This window comes from Taurulus bubalis, assembly GCF_910589615.1.
Source record: "Taurulus bubalis genome assembly, chromosome: 14".
Taxonomy (NCBI): Eukaryota; Metazoa; Chordata; class Actinopteri; order Perciformes; family Cottidae; genus Taurulus; species Taurulus bubalis.
In genome coordinates, this window is record NC_136602.1 from 23,006,182 (window position 1) to 23,023,773 (window position 17,592).

At 42.1% G+C, this 17,592-nt stretch overlaps 1 protein-coding gene across 1 annotated transcript; it reads left to right on the forward strand.

Moving 5' to 3' along the window:
* Positions 1–7,545: 7,545 nt before the first annotated feature.
* Positions 7,546–15,595, forward strand: LOC306746834 (zinc finger protein SNAI3-like; the record flags this gene model as incomplete). Its single annotated transcript, XM_079229813.1, has 3 exons — positions 7,546–7,618; positions 12,286–12,855; positions 15,417–15,595. 3 exons carry the CDS (start codon positions 7,546–7,548, stop codon positions 15,593–15,595), a joined length of 822 nt encoding a protein of 273 aa, XP_079085939.1.
* Positions 15,596–17,592: the final 1,997 nt, after the last annotated feature.

Below are 17,592 nucleotides of genomic sequence, written 5' to 3' on the forward strand. Positions count from 1 at the left end.
ACAAGATCAGTAATTGTAAATGAAATGAATCGGTTCTTGTCGAGGGAGTCGAGCTTCCCCGTACCACCGGCCTGAGCAAGTTAGCGACTGATGCTAACGAATCAAAGCTACCGTTACACAACCAAGCAATAATTACATGCATCTCTCATGTATCTATTTGTGGTTTTTGCTATAATTTTACAGCAGATGTCAACTTTTACAGAGATGCAACAGAAAGCATCCAGAATGGAAACATGACAATGGGATGTGTATGGTCACAGGAGGTTAGTGAGAGTGATTAAAACCAGCTTGACCTGCTTTCATTATTGATCAGAGGTTAAATTATTGGTAAAACAGGAAATCGAATAAATCATCATCGGCACCACAACTTCTCCCTCTGCATCGATGGCACCACTGTTCCTCCACACACGTCTGTGACCTTGGGCTGCAGTCGAATCAAAACAATGACCTCCTAACATCTAACAATGACCACTTCTCCTTGACCTCTGCGGAAAATGTCCCAGGGTCAAGGAAAGATGGGAAGGAGAATTAACATAAACAACCTGGTTCATATTGTTACTTCATTAACATAAACAACCTGGTTCATAGTGTTACTTTATTAACATAAACAACCTGGTTCATAGTATTACTTTATTAACATAAACAACCTGGTTCATAGTATTACTTTATAAACAACATAAAAATTATGAACGATGTTGGAATAAAATAATAATAAATACATCTGAAAGTGAAACCAAGGTATTTGTCACAGAATACAAAGCTACTAAACGTCTCATTGTTTAAACATGATGAATTAAATACGTTATCCACTAACAATGTGTGTCATATATGTGTGTCTCATATCCCTTTATGTTGTTATGGTTTATATGCAGATTATAATCTGATCATGAGAATATGCAGACATTTTGGAAAATGGTTTGTTTCTTTTTGACAACGACCCTGAACTATGTAGTTCCATACACTCCTGCCGTGCTGCTTCTAAATGACTTTTCCGCACTGGAATTATCACGGGATCAAAAACGCATCTTATTAACTGGCCTGACAGCCGCAAAAAAAATGCTAGCAATGCGTTGGAGTCCACCTCATACCCTAACGAAACCCCAGTGGTTAGCTAGCGAAACCCCAGTGGTTAGCTAACGAAACCCCAGTGGTTAGCTAGCTATCTTGACGTGGTGAACATGGAGCTCTCAATAGCTAGAATACACGGTGCTAAAGAAAACACTATTTTATCCTGGTCTACGGCTTTAAGCAAAATTCAACAATGTATGTACATATATAACAATATAATACATTCCCTTGTATAATATTTGTAGATGTGAGGGGGGGAGGGTGTCGCTAATAGTGGGAGGAGGGGTAATTAACACTATGTGTAGGTGTATGTACGTGTATGTGTGTGTATATGTATGTATATGTGTGTATGTATGTATGTGTGTATATGTATGTATGTGTGTGTATATGTGTGTATTAATATATATATATATATGTATGTGTATGTATATGTATATATGTATGTGCACATGCATGTATTAGTGTATATGTGTATATGTATGCGTATGTGCATGTATATGTATGTGTGTATGTATGTGTGTGTATGTGTATATATGTGTAAATGTATATATGAGAATGTGTATGTGCGTATATACAGTACATATGTATGCGTATATGCGGGTATACACCTATGTATCGCAATTGTTCCTTTGTTTGTATGATTATGTGCATTTGTTTCTTTATATACATGTATTGTGCACATCTTTTCTTTACATGCATATCTAGAAAATCAATAAAAATGTGATCACAAAAAAAGAATATGCAGACAACAGTTTATGAAACACCACTCAGTGAGACCTGTGTTGACTTGATATGTTTTATTGTAATGTGACTAAATAGTTGATTCAAAAGATGATAATCAAAAAGACTGAAGAGCTCGTCCAGTTTAACTTCCATCAAAGCTTCTGTAGCTGAAGTCAAATAAAAGAATGAGGGCTGAAGCTGCAGAACAACACCAGAGAGAATATCAATACAGCAGTTTATCACTTTACAGCAGTTTCATCACTTTACAGCAGTTTTAAGCAACAGCAATGTAACATTCGTAGTTTGCCAGCAGGTTTAACAGATTATTGAAAGTCAAAACTCGAAATTACCCAGAATTCATAAAAAAGAGCAAACACTCCACAGTCTCTCTCACTCACACACACACACACACACACACACACACACACACACACACACACACACACACACGCACTAAAGTTTATCCCGACACAAAGAGGCCAAACAGTGCACTCAACTTGGACAGGTAAAAACCCATCAGATGTAAACTGGGTGAGTTAATGTTAATTGGAAGGGGAGAGGAGACCTCTCTCCCTCGTGGTGCAGAATAGCCTGGCTGCTGAGGACACCACTCTGGCTGAGGTAGCATGGCATTGTCCAATTACCCAGGCCAGTCTATTCAGGAAGGTGTGCTGCAGTAGCGCCAGTCTCTTTGAAGGATCGTCGGCTGCAGATAGCTGACGGAAACTGTTAGCACTCATGTCAACTCCACATATCTAAATTGCGTGCACTCAATAAAGACAAGGGATACAAAGTCTGTTTTTTCCAATATTCCAATTAGTCCTATTCATGATGGGTATAATCCAGGTCCCCCCTACCCCCTCCCACACTCCTCCCCATTAATGCATTAATGAATAAAAAACAAAATTCAAATAAATAAATCTATGTTCCCTTCTCTCTTATTAAATATATTGAGTATGAATATTAATACAATTGTATGACATGACCGAATTCTAGAATTTTAGAATTCTAGAGAGGAATTTTAGAATTCTAACACTTCCATTCTAGAATTCTAAAATTCCATTCTAAAATTCCATTCTAGAATTGATTGGAGCACTGACATTACTAGAGATATTGCTCAACTGGCCGTATTCATCCGTGGTGTTTTTGGCGGTCCCAGAGGAGTTCCTTGAGTTGATTGTCTCTTCAATGCACATTACTAACTCTACTTTCTTTTTCCATGGATTCATGGCTGCCTGGAACCAGTCCTGCCTGCTGCCATGGCCCTGCTGATGGAACCGGCCTGGAACCGGTCCTGCCAGCTGCCATGGCCCTGCTGATGCCCCTCCTCTCTACCTCCTTCTGCTTAATGGATCGTGGCTATCTGGATCATGGACCATGCATACTACTCATTATATGAATAATTTATGTCATATTCATTGAATGTGCTGTAACTCTGTTACGTTATTCACTCTGGTCACATGACATCTATTGCTTCTGTCCATCCGGGGAGAGGGATCCTCCTCTGTTGCTCTCCCTCAGGTTTCTTCCCCTTTTTTCCCTCTGAAAGGGTTTTCCTATCTTTATTGGGGGAGTTTTTCCTGATCCGATGTGAGGTCCCGGGACAGGGATGTCATGTGTACAGATTGTAAAGCCCTCCGAGGCAAACTTGTATTTGTGATGTTGGGCTATATAAAATGAACTGAATTGAATAGTCTCAAGTGGAGAATCCATTGAATTCTAGAATGGAATTTTAGAATTCTAGAGTGGCTCAATGGTTAGCATGCCTGTCTTACATTCAGAGGATTGGTGGTTCGTGCCCTGGCTTAGGCAATTTTAACAATTATCCCGCGGGCCGGACTGGACCCCCTGGCGGGCCAGACATGGCCCGCGTGCTGTATGTACCACCTGAAAATTAACCCTGACAAAACTGAATTACTTTTCCTTCCAGGAAAAGACTCTCCCACCCACGACCTGACGATCACCTTCAACAACTCACTGTTGGCACTGACCCCGACTTCCGTCGCAAACTAAAAACACATCTTTTTCGACTACACCTTGAATAGGGAAAGTAGCGCCGTAGTAGCACTTAAATGGCACTTACTGATAGCACTAGTTTAACTTTATTGAAGAAATTGTACTTTCTTGATTTTTGTCGTTCTGAGTTTGTACTCATGGTTGAATGCACTTATTGTAAGTCGCTTTGGATAAAAGCGTCAGCTAAATAAAATGTAATGAAGCCAAGGCTCCAGGATGTTCTCCGGGTGGGACATGAAGAAGTGTGTCTCGAGGACAAAGTCATTCGTACTTATACAAAGTCATTCGTACTTGTGCCAAAAGAAAGCAGTCGCGTTTAGGCCACTTTCCTCCCAAAAAATGTTTATAATAAAAAATTAAAAACACACACATCACCAGCTCGCCTCCCTCTCCACAGCAGAAACAGAAGCGCTCGTGCGTGTGCTTGCCCTCGGGCCGCAGCTTCCGCTTCTTCTGCTTCTTCTGCTTCTTCTGCTTCTTCTGCTTCTTCTGCTTCAGCTAGGCGTTCATGGCCTTCTCCTCCTTCTCCATCACCACGGCACTCTGGAGGAAACATAGGGTTAACAATAAAAAAGTGGTATCAAACACAGCTTCCGATCATTAGTTGCCATTTCGTAAAATACAGCCATCCCGGGAAAAACCCAGGCGATGTTTTTGTGTATCGTCGTGCCTGGAAAGTGTTCCAGTGATGTGAAGGCCAGTCACAACAGACTTCATCACCTGTACTTCACATCGCTTCCTTCCTACTGTCACTCATCTGATTAAAGAACAACCGAGATATTAACTTTAAGTTGGTTTGGATGAGCATCGTTTTCCCCGATTGACTACTTTAGGTTTTCAATGAATTCATCAAAACTACTGAAATTATTAATTCCTTCTCTGGGCCCACTGTCGTACTTCAATGGCACATTTCTGCTTTCAAATGTCATGCTGCAAAAGAAAGTCTTCCATTAGAAAACATGCGTTTTCGTGACAACACTAGGTTGTAGCTGCAGCATGTCTTCTCAGTAGAATCAGAACTAACTAACTAGAGAAGAGGGATAAACAAAGATGCAATTACATTCTCTACCACTTGGTGTCGCGAATGCAACACATGAAAATGTGGGGCAGAGCAGGCATGCAGTCCTGCTAGTAAAGCAAAAAGTATTCTTGCAATGTTTTTTGCTCGACTGTGAGCAGAACTCGTCCAGATTGAGATTATATTCCATCCAAGGCAGGTCAAAGCTCGAGAAAATAAGGTTGAGCAGAATGTAGTTTTGTCTGAGAATATCAGCCAAAAATTTAAAAAAACTTAGTTTTAGTAGTTAGTATGCAGTCAGCATAAAAAAGGTGTGAGGCCCTCCAAATGATAATAATAATAAAAACTAGAAAATTTCACATGAAATTTTGAAAGTGTGGCTACTACTGCCATAAGACGTCGCAATATATATATACATTACCGGTAGTGAGATGTGTTATTGAGGTACATTATATATATGCCAACATTAGCTGTGAGGGCTTGATGGTGTAAATATGAATGGGACAGCACTTTGCTGCAACATATCACGTGATTACACATGTTCCTCCTGCGTGTGTGTGCCCGTGTCACTGGTTGCAAACAAAAAATCAATAGTGCAAAGATGAAATATGTGGATATATGTTTCCCCGTGAAAACCTGCACTCTTGAATTTAGTTAGTCCTATTTTTCAAAATAAAAAAGAATTGTTAGGTTTGAAAGTTTTGTCAACATTCACAAATTCTTCTGTGGCACGTCCACACCCTAATAATAATAATAATAATAAATTTCATTTTTAAACGCACTTTTCATTAAAAAAAAACTGAGTGCCACAGAGCCAATATATAGTAAAACAAATAAAAACATAGTTAAAACATGGTTAAAGGAATCCCTAATAAATAAATAAAATAAAAATGTATAGCTGACAATGAATCAACACAAGATAAAAATGCCTTCCTGAATAAAAAGGCTTTTAGGCCAGTCTTAAAGAGTTCAGTGTGAGAGTTCCTCATCCTACCAACATATTTAACCTACAAGGACGACCTACTGAATAAACACAATAAACTATCAGCATAGCAAAATGTTAACTTATTTCTTCTCATTATTAGTTATGTAATGTCATCTGAAGAAAAAAACTGATTATTATCATTTTAGGAAAGTAATGAGTCCTGAAACGTCTCGTCTCAAAGTCAGTATGTTATATGTTACATATCTTTAACAAAAAGCTCTTTAACACGGCATGTCATATATTTATATATATATATATATATATATATATATATATATATATATATATATATATATATATATATATGCATATGTATATATATTTATATATATGTATATGTATATATGTGTGTGTGTGTGTGTGTGTGTGTGTGTGTGTGTGTGTGTGTGTGTGTGTGTGTGTGTGTGTGTGTGTGTGTGTGTGTCACAGGTGGCACCTTGTATGGTAGCTCCTCCCATCAGTATGAATGGATGAATGATGACATGCCGTGTTAAAGAGCTTTAAGTGGTGAAGAGATTAGAAAAGAGAAATACAAGTACAGACCATTTAACATTTGAATGATTAGATGCCTGAAATAAGGTCTGTGGTAAACAAAAGTTTAAGAGATGTTAAAGTGTTGCTCTACGATATACAAAGTGGAAACCCCTCATACATTTTGAAGCTTAATGTCTTAAAAAGCAAGTGGCTAAAACAGACTAGCACTCACAGACTCATATTTTTGTAGCCTAACGTCAGCTACACTGTTCATTAGTGAAGGTGGTCTTGCTGAACATGAGGTATAAGCAGCATAAATGTGTCTCAACCCCCACAGTCCTAAACGCCCCAGACAAAAGCTATCTCACTGGACAATAAGCTCACCCATCGTCATGTTGCGTTCTAGTTTGGCACTTTTAATACATTTCATTTAAGTAATGAAATAGAGAGATGGCAGTCAAGCAACGGCTTCAACCGGGGTTACTCTTTTATGTATTTATTAATGTGTTTGTATTATTTTGCCAATATATAATAATAATAACTTTATTTATATAGCACCTTTAAAAACAAAGTTTACAAAGTGCTCTACAGAGAAGCAACGCATAGACATAACTAAACAAAAAGGACCATCAAGGCAATGAATACAACTAAATCAAACAAATGGAATAGAAAACAAACAAACAAATAAATAAAATATACAAACAAAAACAGGGGAACAAAAGGACGACATCACTTAAAAGCAATTCTATAAAAATGGGTTTTAAGGAGTGATTTAAGTGTATATCGGTGTATTCATTCATGCCATCATATTGTGGTGTTTCACGTTGAGTGTGTAACTGCACACTCAACGAGAAACACCACAACATGATGGCATGAATGAAGGCCCGAGCAGCTCCAGCGGGCTGAAGGGTGCGCGCCTCTCCAGCGGCCGGTCCCATTCATACACCTGTTTTGTTGGGGTATGCTGATTGACACGCGTAGCCCCGCCCCCTGCACTTGTCCTTTCATTGTAATTGGCTCGACACTGGCGTGTATGGAAATCCCCCCCCCCCCCCGCGCGACCCTTGGCTCACACCTTGACTAGCGGGAAATGCGCGAGGCCGCAGGCGGGCGCGCGCACACACACACACACGCACACACACACACACACACACACACACACACACACACACACAAACACACACACACACAGCCGTCCGCGGGCAGCTTGGAGACCTCTCCGCCCGTCACTCCACGCCGGACCCCCGCGCAGAGCGCAGACATGCCGCGGTCCTTCTTGGTGAAGAAGCAGCCCAGGAGGGCGCCCTATGGGAGACTGGACCCGGAGACTGGAGGTAGGACCACCGCCAAAGGGACAAGGGTGCACTCCGGAGCCACGGGCTGGTTTCACTGGTTTCACTGGTCAGACATATAGAGATATTATTGGTGCTTTGTAGATTAAAATGCTGCTTTAACCACAGGAGATGGCCTGGAGTGACCTAAACTAACATGGGAACGGATTATTGCGCAACACCTGCTCTCCCACCAGCCTGTTTACACACGAATCATCAATCATTGAACCCGCCAGACTTCAGAAGAAGTGATTTCATGTTTACTTTGAAGTACATGTTGCTGCTTGACACGTGAAAGACTTTCACTGGAGAGCTTTTGAAGGGTTGCCCTGTGTCTGTGAGTGTTCAGCCTGAGCTCTGTGGAGGCTCATCAGAGACTTAAAGCATCCTCACGTGTATGTTTTAAATACTCTAAATATTCTAAAACATGAACTTCTAACCTCACAGAAATGACAGAAGGATAAATGTGATTGGGAGGGATCACATTTATCCTTCTGTCCTATACATGTTTTAAACCAGCACCCCCGTTCTGTTTCTTAGCTCCTTACAAAAGGATGTGAGGAGAATAATGCTGCATAAAGGACATAACAGTTTTGTCTGGCCACAAACAAAATGTAGTTTTGTGTTTAGCAGGTGCAAAATCCCCAGGTCCTCAAGGAGAGCAGAAGGGCCCCATTAAGCAGCCTCAAGAGCCTGGTAGCGCCTTCCAGGCTCCTCCTGGCAAATCCCTCCTTCAACCTTTGTGTTTGTCCCAATGCGGCCCTTAAAGCGAGCTCCCCCTCCCATCCCAGGACACCATGGACTCCCAGTACCTGCCATCAGAGTAGTGCCAAGGAAGAAGAGCTGGTCATGAGACTGAACTCGTGTTTCATTTAAACAGGGTTCTTACGGTCATGGAAAACCTGGAACAGTCATGGAATTTTAAAATGGTTATTTACACACTGTAACAAGATAACTGTAGAATTTACAATAACTTGCTGGCAGCAATTAGCAAGTACAAGCAAGTATATTTCACAGTATGCTTACTGTAAAATGAATCACAGTACCTGTTTGTAGTCATTTTTACAGTAATAATCCCAGTACCGTCATTGTTATTACAGTAGTTATCAAAATACTGTACTTGTCATCACAGTAACCGTGTACATTATACAGCAAATCCTAGACTACTGGTTAAATCTACTGGTTAAATACTAATTTTACTGTAAATGAATAACAGTAAATATATTTACATTCTGTAAAATGAAGATGCAGTTTTTTTTCAACAAAAGTCATTTATTTTAATATTTCAACATTTTAAATACAAATTTTACATTTAGTTTTTAGTTTGTAAAAAAAAAAAATGTGTAAGCAATAGGGGTGGGAATCACCAGAGGTCCCACGATTCGATTTTATCACGATACTTGGGTCCCGATTCGATTCTATCACGATTCTGCAATATGTTGAGTATTGCGATTTTATTCCCTTTTTTTCACCGCAAATTGTCCCCAAAGGAAAACTTTGTCAACATATTTCATCTAAGAAGATTAAGGTTTTAGTCTGTTCATCTCACTTCAATAATTGTTATTGCAGCAAAATGTGATTGTCAAGCAGACAAACTGAGCAACACTTTCATAAATGTTGCACCTGAGAAACTAAATTGCTTGTGTTACAGTCTGCATTGGGCTCGTTCGTTAGAGCTGCGCCTCGCCTGGAATCCAGACGAGAGCAGGCGGCCGCAGCAGGATGCGTTGACAAAAAACTGCAATCAAGTCGGACAGTTGTCAGCTGTCAGCTGTGTATACGCAGGAAGTCACAGAAAAAAGTACTTCCTGTTAGTTCCGAACTTTTGTTTACTTGTAGTTTACAGATCACGTTTGGATTTATTATATGTGTTTATAAATATATATTTATGTAAAAATGAGTGTGTAGCTGCATCCTTTGGTCTTTTGATGTCTGCCTGTGAAATACATTACTAGTAGTTTTGATGTGTGTTGTATAAATACGATTTTGTATTAACAACCACGCAATAAATGTTTTTAGATCAAACATGAGACGAATAGTCAATAATCCAGCGTTAAGTATTACAACTACACATAAAATAAGAATTTTCTACAACACGTGGTGTTTGCTGTCAGATCTAAGAGCCAATCAGCTCTCTGATGTGGCGAGAGCCAGGCGTTTCCCATCATGCACTGGGCCACGCAAGTCGTTGGAAAGCAACTGCGGCGGCTGACTCTGAAATCGAGGCGACTTGGTCTCGTGAGAGTATCGTTGACCACGTGTGCATGAGGTCAGAGCAAGTCGGGAGCAAGTCGGACACAATTTAACCGGCATGCATTGCGCGCCGATCGCCGCCGATCGATTCTGCGCAGAACTGGCTTATCTCGAACGAGCCTATTGTCGCGTCATTCCAGCTGGATGCGGCAGAGAGGGGGCGGGGCTTATCTCTGTGGTTTATCTCTGTGCAAAGAGTTTCCATTTCTGCCATCCACCATGAAAATAACTACTATTGTTGCTTCATACTTGTTGTGGAAATCCCAAAGAGGTCGGAGCATCAAACGCCGCCATGTCTGGGTTCATAATATTACTTCTCCAGGAACTGCGTCGGGATGACGGTGTTACGGATTAACAGTAGACCGTGTTAACTGGCGACTTTCGGCCGGAAGTCGCCAGTTAACACGGCCGCCTGTTAATCCGTAACACCGGCCGCTTCCAGCGCTACGAGAGCACCAGCAGCCAGTTTGATGTATGCTTGAGTTAACGTCTTTGACCAGCGCCGTGTCGCGGACTTTGTCCTGTGCGCCGTGCAACAGCTGTGCAGCAGCGCCGCTACGAGTGACAGGAAGTCCATACGTTTGATTTACACGCAGGCAGCGCATTTCTCATTTCTTTCTCTGATGCCTCCAATAATTGATTACATAAAAAAAAGATCGATACTTGGCTTCCGTGTATCGATATAATATCGCACAATACCCAATACTATGCTTAATCGATTTTTTCCCCCACCCCTAGTAAGCAACAACATTTTCTTATGGTATTCTTGAACATACAACATTTTAAATGTTCCTCTTTCTTCAAGTTACTATGACAATTTAAACATGTTTTAATTAAAGTAATTTGACAGTAAACAGTAAAATGCAAGCACTGGAAGCAATAACATATTCAGGTCAAGGGGGAAAGGTATAAAAAGAATTTGAACTGAAAAAAGTAATTGTAGTACAATAAAATGTCCATGACTGACTTTACTGTTACTGAATTGAACTGGATTCCTCTCCCTGGGCGGTCGGCTTCTTCATGAACTGCAGTCTCTTCATGAACTTGAGTCTCTTCATGAACTGCAGTCTCTTCATGAACTAGAGTCTCTTCATGAACTGGAGTCTCTTCATGAACTGGAGTCTCTTCATGAACTGAGTCTCTTCATGAACTAGAGTCTCTTCATGAACTGCAGTCTCTTCATGAACTAGAGTCTCTTCATGAACTGGAGTCTCTTCATGAACTGGAGTCTCTTCATGAACTAGAGTCTCTTCATGAACTGAGTCTCTTCCTGAACTGGAGTCTCTTCATGAACTGGAGTCTCTTCATGAACTGAGTCTCTTCCTGGGCAGGAGTCCTCTTCCCTGCAGTGGAAGGACAGAGAGACATTGGTTACTGATTCCCATTAGAAATACCACAATATGTTCCTACTATGACGATGTCAGCCTATGTGGTGTTTGGTCTGGTACTGGGATCTTACCAACATGATGAGCCTTGAGGCTCAGCAGGGACACCTGGGCCTCAACATCAGCCTGGTGGAGGTTTCCTGCAACACAACATAAACAGACAATAGTACCGTATTTATAAGGAGAGACATGAAAGAAACCCTTACTTTGATGTTCCCGGTGTATTTAGGGGGAAAGTGAGAAGATAAGCATAGTTTAGTCTGGAAGGTGTGGTTCACGTGGGGGGACGGGCACATGAAGCAGGAAAGAGATGGTTCCATAACAAACACCAGATTTGTGTGTGTGTGTGTGTGTGTGTGTGTGTGTGTGTGTGTGTGTGTGTGTGTGTGTGTGTGTGTGTGTGTGTGTGTGTGTGTGTGATCAGCAATTGTATATGTTCAAATGCGTAGTGTGGAGGATATCATCAGCTCTTGAGGCAATCCGATGTAAAATACAATATTTATGATTGATTAAAGTTGTAAATCGGTCAGATTAGACCCGAACACAACAGGAAGGTTAAGCTAGCAACAATGGATCCAACTTTATACCAGCTGTTGCAGTCTGCCCTGCTATGTAGCTCAGAAAACACACGCCATGTTGTGCTGCCTGACCTGTTGTGTAGTTCTGGTTCACCTTCAGTGGTGCTCGGTAACGTTACCACGTTGTGCCGCTCGGTAGCTAGCAAGAGAGAAAAGAGTCAAAACTTCTCCAAACGGAGCTAGCCTTAGCTAACTAGCGCACCAACACACACACACATACACGGCGACGCCGTCACACATAAACGATTCAAATTAATTTACAAGTTACACTAAACGCATGCCATGTATCAACTATATGAAGCCAAATGATTTATATCACAATTTAGAATGAGTATGAAGCCTGTTTAGAAAGGAAAACATCTGAACCTCCCCTTTAAAAGTACAAATATTACTTAGGCATTGTTGAATGCATATATTTGACAATAAGCTAAATGCATGTGTGTCTATTCTACAGTGGCACCCTGCAGCACCCATGAAGACTCTGACACCCCTCCTCCCCAGCAGCGAGCCCGGTCTCTCTCCTCCTCCGGTCCTCTCTCTCCCGGACCAGATCGCCTGCGTCGTCCATCTTCTCCAGACGCCTCCCCCCTCTCCTCGTCAGAGGCCTGCAGCAGGAGCACTGCAGAGGCCTACGAACCGGCTGGATCCTGTACCAACGAGAACCCGGAAGTCCACTGTGTCTCAGGAGAGCCCAGGAGGAGAGAGAGCCTCACCCCTTCATCCCTCCCTCTCCCGGCCCTCTTTCCAGCCATTCCTCCCGGCGGTAGCCTCCATGAGTGCTCTGAGTGTTTGGACTGTCATAAAGAGTACTTCAGCTTCTCGAGCCTGAGCAAGCACAAGCAGCTCCAGTGTGAGTGGAGCAGGAAGAAGTACTTCAGCTGCAAGTACTGCGAGAAGGAGTACGTCAGCCTGGGAGCTCTCAAGATGCACATCCGGACCCACACACTGCCCTGTGTGTGTAAACTCTGCGGCAAGGCCTTCTCCAGGCCCTGGCTGCTTCAAGGACACATACGAACACACACAGGTCAGTGAAACGCACACATTCACACCTTGGAGGTGCAATGCACACAGGCTCCAAACAAACAGGGCAGCACCGCGAGAACTCAAAATTCATTCAGTGCCCATTCACATAGGAGACAGCTGTCCCTGCTTCAGACTACTGCTACGTCGCTACTACTGCACATTTTCGCAACGCCTTTGGTGTGAACATTCACTTTTTCTCGACGGAAAGGGGGCGTGGCTTATCTCAGTGGCTTTTCTCTGTGAAAACAGTTACTATTTCCGCCATCCACCATGGAAATAACCACTAGTTCTGCTTTATACTTGTTGTAGGAATTCCACAAACGTTGGAACATCAAACTCCATGGTGTCTGGGTTCATAATATTATCCGTAGGCACACACAGCTCCAGGAACAGCGTCTGAATGACTGGAAAATTTCAACTCTTACGAATGAGGCAAATTTGCAACGCATCATTCGCGTCAAAATTGGTGTTTTTCGCAACCATTCAATGCAACCTGTGCATTGACTTTACATGCAATCTACACGCGCGAAAAATTCGCAACGCTTTTGGTGTGAGGTCAGCATTAGAGCAGAGCGTGCAGGGTAGTCCATGAACTTCACTCAGACACCAGGAAATACAGCTGAATAATCACCAGATTAAAGTTAAGTTTCAGTTTCATACTCCCTGCCTCCTGATCACCCACTCGCATGCTCTCTCTCTCTCTCTCTCTCTCTCTCTCTCTCTCTCTCTGGAACGCATTAATCCATTCTTATAGACCCGTTTTCAGTTCATAAACATGATGCCGTGTTTTTGTGGGCGGAGAGTCCGTGGTCTCAGAATTATTCTCTGAACACGGTATTTAACGCTGACTTGTGAATTTTGTTGACTTGTTTTTTTTATATGGCTGAAGAAAATATGCGTTTCTACTAGTGATGTGTCCTTTCGTGTCGAGGCTTTGATGCGCGTGTCGAGTAATCCAGGTAGATTTTGGTGAAGCGCGTATCGAGGCTTGTGTCGATGACGTATGTGGTGACGTTCGAAGCCTCGCGAGCCGGCTGTACCACGTGACTGATTCCGAAAATGGTTCGTGGGTTTGCCGTGCGATTAGAAATATAAGAGGCAGAGAAACTAAATGGATTTCCCCCCTCCTCTCTGTACCCAGCTTCATGTGTGCCTGTGAAAGGGTATTTTAAAAAGCAGGCGACATAGTCTCAAAAAGCCCAGCACTGTGGAAAAGTTCTTATTTTTACTTAAAAAATTGGACACATCAACATGGACTAGCGGAGCTGAGGCTCGAAACACCGATCCTCTGACTGAAAGTCGGATATTCTAACCACTGACCCACAGTCACATCACAACCCTCTCCTAATTGGTTTCGAGTTTTGATTTTGACCCAGACATTATATCATAAAGATAGACACAATATTAATAAGTTAATAATTGATGTATTGGCGTCACAAACATAATTTATTTAATTTAAAGCTTCACACACCAAAGCCATGGTGTCGTTATGATCACTCTGCTTGTTTTACATGTATTGTCCACTTGGTGGCGCAGTAGAGCAAATGAAGCTCCGTGAAGCGTCGGGACATGAGCGAACCAATTGGATGGAAAGCTTCAATGCTTCAGGAAGCTTTATCTCGCCATCACTAGTTTCTACGGCTGGCTAATTAGATAGCTAGTTGGTCCATCTACAGAGCTGGTTAGTTGGTTATGCTGCAATGTCTTGTATTCAGAATTCCCAACACTGCAACACCAAAGGATTGGTCATTCGAGTCCAAGTTGCCAACATAAACATAACTGACGTCAAAGCAACATTTAGATTGGAAGTCTGGAATGATCACATTCTGACTCTGCATTGCAGCACTAAAGTCAAACAATATGAAGACTTTAAGTGCAACCGGCAAAACCAGCCACCACAATGACGAGAAGGGATTGTACTTAACTGTAAACTCATATCTCATATTCATGGTCTACTTTATTCCCTTTTATACAAGCCCTGTAAATAAACACGTCAAGTATTACATGCGTTATTAAAAAAAACAAAGGCTGAAAATAGTGTTTTTATGAAAGTCACGTCTGAAAAGCTCTAAACAGGTGGTCGACCAAGCACTGCGACCACTGGCGGGGCCTTTGCTCACCACGGGCACGCCGTGATTACGCCATTTTACGGCCGGCTTCACTACGTCCTCTGTTGCCTGGCTGGTTCCACCATGTTTTGCTGCACTGGTTGCAGAGGAGGAGTCCAACAGTGGGCCATCTTGTCATCCTCTAATAGTTCAGCCTTCTTTGCGAGCAGTGAGCTAAGCTCAGCAGTGACGACTGAGGTCAGCAGGAGGCTTAGCTAAACTATTAGCAACATTTTCAACATTTCCTTGAATCACAAATGTACAACACAGCGAGATGACATTTTCACTGTGTAACTTTAGCCCAATACCACAAGGGGAATCACGTTTGACTCCAGTCATTCCTTTGTTTTGCCTCCAGCTAAAAGTGTCTTTATGGTTAGAGGGTTCGTGGATCAGCAGGAACAGGAACCTACCGCCCCGTCATCACTGACATGCCTCTCTGTTCCTTCTGCAGGAGAGAAGCCGTTCTCGTGCCTCCACTGCAGCAGAGCGTTTGCTGACCGATCCAACCTGCGAGCTCACCTCCAAACCCACTCTGAAGTGAAAAAGTACCAGTGTGCCAGCTGCTTCAAGACCTTCTCCAGGATCTCACTGTTGGCCAAGCACCAAGAGGCCGGCTGCCCGCTGTCCTGACGGCTGTCCACTCAAACCTCAAAACACTCTTCTGTAGAGTTTCACTGGTCCAGAACACCTGGATCTGTAACTTCCTGTCAGAAGCCATTAAGTTACTTAAGTATAGGTGTACAAACCAACATGTTTTTTTTAAGGGTTCACAATCTTGCACAGATTGAGTCAGCATAAATGGAACAGTCTCAAATGTATGTCGATCATTTCTTTGCCCCAGTGATGTTAGAACTTACTGACTAGAACTAGTGCGGAAGTAGCCACTAGCCGACTGAGTATTCAGTTACATTGAGTTTACATGAGTTGCATCCAGTGTTGTGTAATAAAGTTGTTTTGTTTCTGCATACAACTGCATTTTGTTTGACATTATTTTAAAGAGATCTAATGACATTTAAACAGATGAGTTATATAAAACTTAACCCTGCACAGTTGTCATAAATGAGAAAATTAGCAATAGAGACCAAAACTTTTTTATACAAATGTGTAAACATGTTTATCTGGGCTGTAAAGTTGGGCGTTGTAACATGGAGCTCTATAAAGATTGACTTGCTTTTGGAGCCAGTCTCAAGTGGCCAATTGAGGTATTGCAGTTGTTGGCACTTCTTCTTTGTCGGGCAACCCCAAAAGTTAGCACTGAATTGTTTATCTCAACATAGGCAATGGGATTTTTTCCATTAGATTTGAAATTATTGTAGAACATAAAATCTGTGGCAAATAAGTTTATGATACTAACACGAAGATAATCTTCATAAATGAACACTTTACGATTTTGGAAACGTGAATGAATTGGCAGAAGTAAAAACCTAACATGAGGCTATAAACAATCCACCACATTCACATGAGCGCCAGGAAACACAACAAGATTGTAAAGGCTGACTAGACAGTGTGACAATGTTTCGTTGTCTCATTTAGCCACTTGTTAGCAGCCGCCTTTTTAAGACACAGAAATAGCTTGAAAAAAAGATTTACTGACGTAAATTATATTGTTGAATAAAACATAAAAACGCAAATTGTTTGACCCATAGACTTCATTTCGGAAATCCCCGTTCAAAAGACCTTTTGGCTTCGTTTCGGCAGCAGGAAGTGCAAAAACGCTCATTTTCCTGGTTTTAGGATGTCCTCCAACGTTGCCTAGAGTTTGTGCACACGGTTCACAGCAAAAGTAGACAGTGAAAAGCTTGATCTTGATCCTGGGAAACTCTGGCTGTTCCTCCTTCATCGATCTTCAAAGGGAAGAAGGTATGGATGACACACAACGGAGTGATTTCTGCTGCTGCATTTGTCTCTTTCTATGTTGGAGTTCCAGTCTCCGGTTTATGGAGAGTATGGCAGCGGAGAGGGCCCAGACCGGATCACAGCTGGTCGCTCATCTTCCAACATAATCTTATGAGGACGCAACATTGTGTTCACAGAATGGATGGACAGGACATGTTCATTGGGGTCAAGGAGGTGAATCTATCCGACCAGGATGAGAGCCAGGCTCAGTTACGGAAACACGCTCTGACTGTGGTCCAGTAGAGGACTCTGCCTGTGCTTATAGAACTAGGGTTACAATATCATAACTTTCAATTCTTCATGACATATACTGTAAGTCATCGGGAGTAGGCTACTACTGAATCCTTTGAACTGCGTAATGTCCTTTTAATCTAACTTTCATATTACTTTTTGACGTGACTATAATGCCCTATGTTGTTCAATGATGTCATACTAATGTCATCTGGGTTCTCTCAGCTTGGCCTGGCTGTAAATTGTTGTTCTCCACTAATCTTCTGCAGTCTGTTCCCCAGTGTTACTGTACCCTTGTAGATCCAACAATGTAAATCCAGCTATTGAGTTAACCCTTGAGAGTTATATGCTCGACAAGACAACCATTAGCAGTAACTGTGGCACAACCACAGCCGACCCTTTCACAGAATCATTTGATTCGGTTTCGACAACAAAAACATTGAGCCAAGACCTCACTAGATTTTCCCGAGACATTCCGACGTTCGGGTCAGGGCTCACGA